Source organism: Carlito syrichta, unplaced genomic scaffold (genome assembly GCF_000164805.1).
Source record: "Carlito syrichta isolate Samal-C Ts95f unplaced genomic scaffold, Tarsius_syrichta-2.0.1 Scaffold288108, whole genome shotgun sequence".
In the NCBI taxonomy this organism is placed as follows: domain Eukaryota; kingdom Metazoa; phylum Chordata; class Mammalia; order Primates; family Tarsiidae; genus Carlito; species Carlito syrichta.
Genome location: NW_007232204.1, coordinates 75,701 through 87,479, shown reverse-complemented (window position 1 = coordinate 87,479; position 11,779 = coordinate 75,701). Strand labels below are relative to the sequence as shown.

The 11,779-nt window shown below is 46.9% G+C and overlaps 1 protein-coding gene across 1 annotated transcript in view; it reads right to left on the bottom strand.

The window, feature by feature from the left end:
• Positions 1–2,950: 2,950 nt before the first annotated feature.
• Positions 2,951–11,779, bottom strand: part of PARD6B (par-6 family cell polarity regulator beta) — a 64,018-nt gene continuing 55,189 nt past the window's right edge. Inside the window, exon 3 of the mRNA XM_021710104.1 lies at positions 2,951–4,616. Within this exon, the coding sequence (XP_021565779.1) occupies positions 3,787–4,616 (830 nt within the window). The 3' untranslated portion in view covers positions 2,951–3,786. The remainder of the gene's footprint in view (positions 4,617–11,779) is intronic.

Here is an 11,779-nt window from a genome sequence, read left to right as displayed (position 1 = left end):
ATTCCCGCTCCCGGCCACCGCAGCCTCGACCTGCTGGGCTCCGGCGATCCTTCTGCCTCAGCCTTCCGAGTAGCCGGAATGACAGGTGCGCGCTACTACACCCGGCTAATTTTTTGATTTACTGTAGAGATGAGGTCTCGCTGCACAGGTGGGTCTCGAACCCGTGGGCTCAGGCAATCCACTCACCTCAGTCTCCCAAAGGCGCGGGATTACAGGCTGAGCCACCAAGCCCAGCTTTAAGTTTTAAAAGAGTTTATTAGCAAGAAGAAAAAAAAGAAGATTCATGGCAGAAAGACCTGCCATAAGCAAGTTTCTTAAAAAAGAAAAGCCACCTCAAATAATCTTAACAACGTTAAAGATAACTTTGGGTGAGTATCATGCATAGCCTTTCACACTATCAGGATTAATTACATTTTCTCATTACTATTTTTGAGTTGGGGTCTCTGTTGCTCAGGCTGGAGTGCAGTGGCATGGTCACAGCTCACCATAGGCTTGAGCTCCAGGACACAGGCGATCCCTTCTCCTCAGCCTTCCAGGTAGCTGGAACTACAGGTGCACAGACAGCACGCCCAGCTAACTTATTTTTTGTCTTATAGAAGCAAGGTCTCGCTACGTTCCCCAGGCTGGTCTTGAACTGTTGAACTCAAGCAATTCTCCCATCTTGGCTTCCCAAGGTGCTGGGATTACAGGCATGAGTCACTATGCCCAGCCTTATTTTTTGGAGACAGGGTCTCACTCCGTTGCCCAGGCTGGAGTATATGGTGCCATCATAGCTCACTGCAGCCTCGAATTCCTGGGTTCAAGTGACTCGCCTGCCTTAGCCTCCTGAATAGCTGGGACTACTACAGGTGTGTACCACCATGCCCAGCTAAATTTTCTATTTTTTGTAGGTGTGGATGTGCTGCTCCCCAGGCTGGTCTCAACCTCCTGACCTCAGGCAATCATATCCCAAGGTGCTGAGATTACAGGCATGGGCCATGATGTCAGCCAACGACATTGTGTTACCTTCCTGCTCATGGCTATATGGTGATTTCAACGCCACTGCCATAAACTTACACGATTTGGTGTTCACCTTTTAACAATTTTAGTTAAGGAAGCAAGAACCTTGCTGTGACTTAGAAGTTTCTCCCTACCTATTTTACGTAATAGGTGCCAGGTAAGTATTGGTGGGTGACTTTTCATATCACTTCAAACAAGAAAGTAGCCTTTATGCAAGTCTATCTTTATTTGTAAAAAATAATATACAACTAAAGCTAATTTGATTTTTAAAATCAAAGTTCATTTAGTGATAATGTACATTTTATAATAAAATTGTAGTAAAATACTGACATTTGATAGTTTAAACAAAGTATCATTCATGTAAAAATCATGTTATAGCATGTAAAATTTAATTAGAAAATTCATAGTTCACAAAAGTACATATATTTTGTTGATAGCTTGAGAACATTATCATAAGTTTACTTAAGATACAGAACAAAATTCACAGTTAGGCTTGACATTTAGTACTATAAATTTTACACTGGATCCACTGATATTTTTGTTAATAAGGTGCACTTGAAATAACTGATTCAGACTACCAACAAACTGATATTTTATTGTATAACCAAGATCTGTTGGTTTTACAATATGTCTAGTAATCAATTATTTGATCAAATAATTTAAATAACAGAGATCTAAGCTGAATACACGATTAACATATACCCTTAACAGGATAAGTAAAATAAAAAGCACTAGCAGCTCTGATTTCCATTTCCGAGAATGCATACAAGATAAATCTGCATTTTACAGTTAAAGTTCGTACAAAAAGTCAAGCCCTGAAGTAGTTTTTCCCCCAAGAGAAAAGTTCAGATGTTAAAACTCTGTTAAAAGAGAGAGAGAGAGAGAGAGAGAGGTAGTGTGTGAAATATTTTTACTTAAAATGCTGAACCCCTGCACCACTGGTATTATAAATGAAATTTATCCTTCTACATACTAGCGTTATTTTGCCACTCAAGAGTCAAATGAGTAACTCACAGAATGTTAAAGCCAGGATGACACTGAAAAGCAGTGGTACAGAAATGCAAGGGCTTTGGTGAATTCAACACAAAGCCCGTGGTGCTACATGGTGTTGTGCAGTCAGTAACAGTTCACTGAGAATATGCTGAGTGGTAACGGGAACAAAATACATGAAAGTGTTCTGAGTCAAGGGATCTTCAATTCATCAAGACTTCATTATTTTACCATATAAAGAAAACATCCTTCAAAACGGAGTCATCTGAGTCTTCATAGCACGCAATTGTTAAAAAGGAATTCAGACTAGCCCTAACATAAAATTAATAAATAAATAACTCTCCATAAGCCACTGGGGACTTACGGACCCATAATGTCCTCAGTTTCTATATACAAGCATACCGTTGTGCTTGTGCACACTTATGATGAAGTCAGGCAAGGATGCAAGTTAGCAGCCGTACTCTTAACCTGCTCTAAGTGGAAAGGAGTAATAAATAGCCTCACACAATTAATAACGACGCCTGACCTGTCATAGGTGAATACTATGCATTTTTCATAAAGCGTAGGCAGTGTTTCTAGAACCCATGGAAGGAAAACCCAATTTTTTCTTTGTATAAAAAGTGCACGCTTGTCCTGTGTAAAAATCTCCTGGCCAGGCTCGGTGGCTCAGCTTGTAATCCCAGCGCTTTGGGAGGCCGAGGTGAGTGGATTGCCCGAGATGGCGGGTTCGAGACCCGCCTAGGCAACTTGGTGAGACCTTATCTCTACAATAAATCAAAAACTAGTCGGGCGTGGTAGCGCGCACCTGTAGTTCCAGCTACTTGGAAGGCTGAGGCGGAAGGATCACCGGAGCCCAGCAGGATGAGGTTGCGGTGGCCAGGAGCAGCCCTACACTCCGGTCTGGGTGACAGAGTGAGACTCCAACTCAAAAAAAAAAAAACAACTCTTAATTTGGGTGCATTTTTTTTATCCAAAATGATTCATACTTGAATACACTAAAAGAGTAGAAAAGCAACCAACAAAACACATAAACAACAAAGGGAACAACTTCAACGAACAAGGACAGAAGAGGCTGAAGGAGGAACCTTCCTGTCTTTCCAGAGTCAACAGAACAGCCTTTAGGACATAGATGATACCACATGGAATCAGTCTGCAAACGTGACAGCTATGGGATGGGCAAAGGACAGCTTCCACAACCCGCGCAGGAACCAGCTGTGAGGCTTGTAACAGGTGGGCAGCTCCTGAATGCAGCCAAGGGGTCTAGTGTCTTAGAAACTAGGAAAAAAATGCATTTGAGAAAATGTGCTACCATTAGTAAGACAGGAACAACAACAGCGAAAATTATATTAAATTAAATTAAATATGGGGAACACAGAACTGGGGTTCCCAATGTACCGAGAGACAGAATCAGACTTCTTCACATTAGAATTTTTAAAATACAGTTAAAGGAAAGATGAACCGGGCTCTGCACAGCAGGTTAAGTACACACCACTTCCAAGAGAAATGGCCTAGCCCCTCACACAGCGCCGAGAATGTGCTCTAACATCCAGCTGTCCAAGACAGAAACAGCAGCATACAACCCCACCAGCAAAGGCCCCTTTGTTTTAGACTTGAATTCACCTCTGACTCACCCAAGATCACGAACAGTGACCAAGCTACTCTTTTCTTAACACTCTAAGCCTGCAATCTCACTTTCTCAGGCCTATCCCACATCCCTGGTCCAGAGGTATACATGCTTTTAAGTAGCCAAACTAACAAGTCCCCACAGCATCCTCAGAAAACATTCTGCGGATGGTTTCACAACGTGATGATTGTTCCGTCTTCTTCCAAGAGCTTCTGCTCTGGGGCACACGTCTCCAAGTCTGTGCTGGTGCCGCTCGCTATGGGTGCCGAGCTCTCCTCGTTGGCTGGGAGGAAGCCATTCTGCCCAGGCTCGAAGCTGAGCTCTATCTGTGTGAGGGACTCCAGGCTCTCGGCGGGAGGGACGGCCTTCGGGATCTGCCGCGGCACGCCGTTGTCTTCGATGACAACGTCTTCCTCATCACTGTCTTCCTCCCCTGGCTCAAAGCCGGGCTCGGCCTGCTGCGGACAGCCCAGAAGGCTATTGTCCGTGGACTGGCCGGAGCTGCCGGAGGCCCGGCTGTTCCTCACGACGTTGTTCCTCTGGTTCGCGGGTCTCACCGTGACGATGAGGTTGCGGCTGTTGGCGATCATCATGTCCGTCACCTGGTCGAGACTCTTCCCTGAGACTTCGATGCCGTTCACTTCCAGGACCTCGTCGTTGACAGCCAGTAGCCCCGTGCTCTGAGCCAGACCTCCCGGCACGAGCCTGGATATGAAGACGCCCGGCACCTTCTCCAGGCCGTGCGGGGTCACCCTGACGCTAGAGCCGTCCCGGATGTAGAAGCCCAAGGGCTTCTCTGTGCCGTACTTGTAGAGCCGGACCCTGCGGTGCGTTTCTGGGAGGATGTCCACGTCTATGATGGAGGACACGGGCCTGAAGTCCTGGGGCATGCTGATGACTATGTGTGGCTTCTTCCTGTGGTTGTCAGGACGCAGCACGTTGGTCAGCACGTTCTTCTTCTTGATCAGCGTGTCTGTACCAAAGGCACTATAGTCGGCTTCTTCTGTTTAAAACAAGATAAAACAATTATGAAATGCTGTGCAAGCGCCCATTCACCTGTAGTTGAATCTGCACAGAAAGGACACTCAAGTACATCTGGTGCATGAACAACTTTAGCGAATTAGCTGATTCTGACCAGACCATCATGTGGTACAGTGAGAGGCTACGCCAGCAGAAGCCACTAGGTGGCCCTCGCAAATACATGTTGTAAAACTTCCAAATGTTCAAATTCATTAGCTGTGAACCATTCAATATGGTAGATGGAATTCTGACAGCTCTCACCAACACATTCTTTTTTTTTTTTTTTTTTTTTTTTTTGAGTTGGAGTCTCACTCTGTCACCCAGACTGGAGTGCAGTGGCCGCTCCCGGCCACCGCAGCCTCGACCTGCTGGGCTCCGGCGATCCTTCCACCTCAGCCTTCCGAGTGGCTGGAACTACAGGCGCGCGCTACCACGCCCAGCTAATTTTTGATTTATTGTAGAGATGAGGTCTCGCCGAGTTGCCCAGGCGGGTCTTGAACCTGCGGGCTCAGGCAACCCACTCACCTCAGCCTCCCAAGGCGCGGGATTACAGGTTGAGCCACCAAGCCCGGCAACACATTCTTAAATATCACTTTAAAGCAGCTACTTACAATATATTTTCCTTCATTAGTTTAAAAAAACTACAACTTTCATGTTTATCATATTCAGCTTAAAGACGTGAAACAGGACCCTTGATTCCCAAGGCAGATCAAGAGAGCCAAGTTACCACACACCTGATGCACTAGTGGCAGGCAGACAGGCAATGACCGTGGCGCAGTGCATACTGGACACAGGTTCACTGGTTTTCTGCAAGTAAGCCCTCTCTCCCTCAGTTTTCTGGGGCGTTAGCATTTCATTTTGAAAAGAGGCAAAGGATAAAATTTTTAAATTTTTTCTTCACTGTGTGAAAACCACCATTTTGTCTCAGTGGTGGTGACATACAGTAGGGACTCTGGCAAACTGGAGAGATCCCTCTTACTTGTTTGTTTTGAGTCAGTCTTAATCTGTCACCCAAGCTGGAGCGGCAAGATTATGACTCACCACAGCCTCTACCTCTTGGGCTCAGACAATCCTTTTACCTCAGCCTCCCAAGAAGCTGGGACTGCAGGCATGCACCTCCTGTGCCCAGTTAATTTTTTTATTTTTGTAGAGACAGGGTCTTGCTCTGTACCCCAAACGGGTCTTGAACTCCTAGGCTCAGGAGTGTCCTCCCTCCTTGGCCTCTCAGAGTGTTGGGACTGCAGGCGTGGGCCATTGTCCCGCCTCCTGCCTCGCCTCATTTAAATGGCCATAGCTGCAGGCAGATGTTTTTCATGTCAGATTTTGTTTTTAGAAAAAAATTATCCTGTTTTTTAAATGCTTCCACCTAATTAAACAACAACAAAAACCTGTTTGGGCCAAATCTGAGGGTGGAGGAATGCATTTCTAAAACTACCAATTTCTAATCTGATATAAACTAAGGGAAAACCGAACACCTAACACCAGCTATGTTACACTATATGGCTAGGAAGACAGTCTACACTCAAACATCTCATCAGAGAATGAGAGGCTAAAAAAGAAAAAGTTGAAATCGCAACAGGAACAAAAGTTGAAATCGAATCTTCAAAAATAACTGGAATGAGGATAAGCTAAAAATTCAATTTCCAAGGATAAAAACAAATCACAATAAGAATAAAATAAACAAAAGGCCTCCCCCTCTGCAAAGGAAACAGTTTGAGATTCTGGTCTGAGCTGCGGCTGCAGGGACACTGACACATCTCCCTGCCTCTGTGCTGGGCGTGGTGATCTTCCCTGGCTCCAACCTAAGCCTATCAGTCAGGTTTCACCTTCGTTTTACAGACCAGGAGGCAAAGGGCACAGCATGAGTTGCAGAGAAAGAGCTGAGCCAGGTCTCCTTCCCAGGCCTGCAGCCTCCAAGATCACATAACGAATGCCAAGTGGCAACTGTGCATCAGAGTGGGGAGCTGGAGAATTCTTCTCTGAGGCTGTATGAACACTCTTCACAACCTCCTTTCAGATAAACATACTAGGTGAAGGGTGCCTTTTTTTTTTGGTGACATTTTCTCCCCCAGGGACACTACTATCTTCATTTATAAAGAGTTTACGGGGTGGGCTCCATGGCTCAGCCTGTAATCCCAGTACTTTGGGAGGCAGAGGCAAGTGGATTGCCTGAGCCCGCAGGCCCCAGGTTCAAGACCAGCCCGGGAAACTTGGCAAGACCTCGTCTCTACAATAAAATAAAAAATAGCCGGGCATGGTAGTGCACGTCTGTAGTTCCAGCTACTTGGAAGGCTGAGGCGGAAGAATCACTGGAGCCCAGCAAGTCAATGCTGGGGTGGCCATGAGCATGCCACTGCACTCTAGTCTGGGCGAAGGAGTGAGAGACTCCAACTCAAAAAAGTGTTTACACTGGGTTCTTACAGAGACAGAAATGCGTTTATAATATGGCTTTGGAAATAAATCCATTGATATAAGAATCCTTTTGGCAAAATTTAGCCAAAAACCTATCAAGAGCTTCTACTAATGTGTTTTCTTAAAAAAAAAAAAAAGAAATATATATATATACATATACATATATATACAGCTTTAAAATGGTCAACAATGAAAGCCTACATAACATTCCTAAGGAAAATTCCTGACCATACAAACTGAGAACAAAATCTAGTTGCCTATATACCTACTCATGGGAAACCTGACCAAAAACCCCAAATCTGCATAATTTGGCATCCCATCCAGACTTCGTTTGAATGCTCTCTGCTAATTCCCAAAAGCAATATGCCCTAGTACAAAGGCACCTTTGTTCACCCATCTAGCTAATCAGTTTCCAGCCACTGGGAAAGGACATATTTTGGCAGGCAGCCAGGGCACAGGGCATCAGAGTGTAAAGGTGAGTGTCCACAGTGTGGAGCGACTTTCTACCTGGGCATGTCCGTCCGAGCACTGACCCCAGCGCCAGGCGGACGGTTGGAAGTCTGACTCCCGGCAACCTTCTCTGCATCCACTCAGAGCCACACACCAGCACAGGATGTGGCGGGTACAGCAGAGCCTCTTGGTCCCATGCTGGCCTGCAGCCAGCGGTCTCTGCTCACAGACAGGCAAGGACCCACCCGAAAGCCTCTTAACAGGCAGGTGGGGGCATTTTACTCTGTTACAGGCAAAAAGCACCTGCACCCTATGCAGGAGCCCCGCAGGCCTTCCTCAGACTGCTTACTCTAAAACATTCAGAGAAGCCTCGTGATCTCATTCCTCAGCTCACGGAGGGGCACAGGTCACACAGAGCAAGGGGTAAGGATTCGCTCGGGAGCGGCCAGCACAGTTTAAGAAAAAAGCCCACAGCAAGTACAAGGCAAACCAGAAAGCACAAAACTCTGCACCAGCTCCACTGCGTCCCCACACACTACAAGGCACGACAGTGATGGGCATCTCCAAGACAGCCCGAGAAGACGCCCAGCTGCCATTCAGAGGTAGACAAGAAGAAGGCCAGAAGGCTGAAAGTATTGGGCCTGAGCGCCAGACAGTGCCTGTTTTAGGGGCCACAGCCACCCAGGCCCTCCTGCAAAGCTGCACAGGCGATACACAAGGGAATGAATGGGCCTGGCTGGGCTCCAGGAAGCTTTATTTACAAAACAGTCAGAGGCCTTCACTTGCCAGCCCCTGTACTAGATCACAATGGTTAAATGAAATAGACCTGGCAACTTTAAAAGGATTAGGCAAACTCAATATTCAAATTTCAGACCTCTCCATTTCCCAGCATGGAAAAAGCAATCATCAAATATTGAATAAACATCCACAATGTGCCAGGCATTGAGCTCTGTGGTGCAGATCCAGTGAATAAAACGGTTGAGAGTCCAAAAGGGGACGCAACTGGCCGGTGATTCCACAGAATGCAATTCAGGGATGACAGTGCAGAGGGTTGTGAGCACATCTCGTGGGGGAGTGGGGGGCTGCACGGCTTGCAGGCGAGGGCAAGGCTGCCCCGGAAGAGAGGTTTCTGCTGAGACTGGAAAAGCAGCCTGAGGCTGATCAGGTGGGGGGGAGGAAGCGGCTTCCAGGCACAGGAAGCAACAGCACACAGTGGGGGCGGGCCAGGCAGGCGAAGTCCAACACAGGAGTTGGGGGCAAGAGGGTGGGGGAGGGCGGAACTGGAGCCAAGTCAGAGGCAGGCGGGGCCAACCAGACAGGGCCTAGGGAAGGGCCAGGGTATGTGGACTCTGGCCTGAGGGCACCGGGAGGAAGAGCGTGGACTTGAGGATTAGGGTGACAGTGCTCTCCATTGGTTTCCTATAGAGCACACGGGCTGTGGGCTAGCGGGAGGACAGGAGGTGCCTCGGGAAATAGGGGCACCTGGCCTGGGGCAGAGGCAGGGAGATGGGAAAACACATGAAAACTAATCGGAACACAGTTCTAACAGGCCTGGTGACTGACAAAAAACAGGCTTCTGTCACAAGCAACTGGTATCATATTCTGAGATGTTACTCCACAATTTCTTATTTCTGGGGCAATACCTTTTGTTAAGTTATAACTTACAGCTTACTACTAAATTGCATATTTCTTGGACAATTTAAAATTACACCCTGATTCGTTAAAACGTCACCCTGAAATGTATCTGTAAAATAATGTCCAATGCATAGTCAAGGTCTAAGATACGAAGTAGTGGCCCAGTTGCAGGTATCTGGGCCCCACGGCTGTGTCTGTGTGAAGGCATGTCCTAAGTGAGACCATATTTAAAGCAAGGCCCCAGGCTGTTCAGTGGCTCACGCCTATAATCCCAGCGCTTTGGAAGGGTGAGGTGAGAGGAATGCTCGAGCCCACGGGTTTGTGATCAGCCTGGACAACATGGAGAGACCTCATGTCTACAATAAATCAAAAAATTAGCCAGGCATGGTAGCACATGCCTGTAGTTAGAGCTACTTGGAAGGCTGAGGCGGAAGGATCACCTCAACCCAGCAGGTGGAAACTGCGATGGCTGTTGAGTGTGCCACCGCATTTCAGCCTGGGTGAAGGAGTGAGACTCCAACCAAAAAATAAATAAACAAACCAAGGCCCCTCCAGTGTTTTCACCAAACCCTACAACAAATCTGAGGTAAACATACGTGCCTAGAGCCTTGCAAACAGCAAGTTGGAGCAAGAAGCCTGGGCGGAGACAGGGATGAGATCCCCAGCACATCAGATCCCGACATGGCTGGTCACTTGGAGCCGGGAGCATTAAAAAATACACATGTCCGGCTGGGCATGGTGGCTCAAGCCTATAATCCCAGCACTTTGGGAGGCAGAGGCAAGCCTGTAATCCCAGCACTTTGGGAGGCAGAGGCAAGAGGATTGCCTGAGCTCAGGGGTTTGAGACCAGCTTGGGTAACTTGGTGAGACCTCGTCTCTACAATAAATCAAAAAATAAGCCGGGTGTGGTGGTGTGCACCTGCAGTTCCAGCTACTTTGGAAGGCTGAGACAGAAAGATCACCTGAGCCCAGCAGGTGGAGACTGCAGTGGCCGGGAGCATGCCACTGCATTCCAGCCTGGATGACAGAGTGAGACTCCAACTCAAAAAATAAGTAAATAAAATTTAAAAAGATGCAACCTTTAAACATTTTCCAGAACTGTGTAGTGTAGTTGTCACCTAAACAATGAGAGGAAAACTCTATTCCATACCTTCCCTCTCACTCACATAATCCAGGAGAAATCTCAGTGCTGCAATGGGGGGGGGAGGGGCTGGGCATCTCTTTGTGGAAATAACTTTCACTTCTGAGAAACTGTTTAGTACAGTATCAGATTTTACAAGATCACATGGTTTTAAAACTTAAAATCATTTTGCAATTTGTTTTTTAAGTCACTTGGTACCATTATCAAGAATAACTGCTGCCCTGTTGACGCTTAATTGAAATCAACAAACTAGGCAAACAGAAAATGTGCTGTAATCAAGCAGTAAACTGTAACTTTGCTTAATGTCATGCTTTATTTTATTTTACTTTTTTGAGTTGGAGTCTTACTCTGTCGCTCAGACTGGAGGTGCAGTGGTCGCTCCCGGCCACTGCAGCCTCAACCTGCTGGACTCCGGCGATCCTTCCACCTCAGCCTTCCGAGTACAGGTGTGTGCTACCATGCCCAGCTAATTTTTTGATTTTTGTTGTAGAGATGAGGTCTCGCCTGCCCAATCCACTCACCTCAGCCTCCCAAAGGCACAGGATTAAGGCTGAGCCACCGAGCCCGGCATTGTTATGCTTTATATTAGTTTCCAGAATTTCATGCCCATTAAGGTTTATATGAACTCAGTTTTCTACTGAAGCACCTGCTCAGCTTGCTTAAAAGAAAAAATGTATCCAAATGCCCCACCCGGCGCTGTGAGTCTATCACAGAGTTGGATGCCAGGGCCTGGAGACAAACCAGACAGACAAGAAACTAGTTATCACACTTGAGTAAGGCAATTCCAGGTCTTCAGCAGCCATCTGGTAAAGGCAGGGCACGGGGCTTTAGCTCAGGCAGTCAGAAGATACCCTCTAAGTTATCTGAGCTAAGTCGGGAGGCAGACGTGGGAAGGGCTGGGTTAAGTGGTTTTTTTTTTGTTTTTTTGTTTTTTGTTTTGAGTTAGAATCTTACTCCGTTGCCCAGACTAGAATGCAGTGGCACACTCACAGCTACCACAGCCTCAACCTACTGAGCTCAGGCAAATCTTCTGCCTCAGTCTTCCAAGTAGCTGGAGCCACAGGCATGTGCCACCATGCCAGGCTAATTTTTTGATTTATTGTAGAGATGAGGTTTTGCCAAGTTGCCCTGGCTGGTCTTGAACCCGTGGGCTCAGACGATCCTCTCACCTCAGCCTCCCAAAGTGCTGGGATTATAGTTGTGAGCCACCGTGTCTGACCTGGTTAAGTGTTCTTAAGAGAAGAAAAGGCCAGAGTATGACACAGGACAGCAAGCAGCTTACCAGGCTCGAGGGGCACAGAGAAAGCCACGGGAGTAGCTGTGAGGAGGGAGGTGGGAGGAGAGGAGACCAGCGCAGAAGGCATCAGAGAGGACTCGACTCTGGTGGCAATGGGAAGCCCACAGGGGGTTTTCAGCAGGAATGAACTGACCAACCTATATTCATTTTTTTGCTTAAAGGCATATTTGTATTAAATTCTTTTTTTTTTTTTTTTTTTTGTTGGACTCTC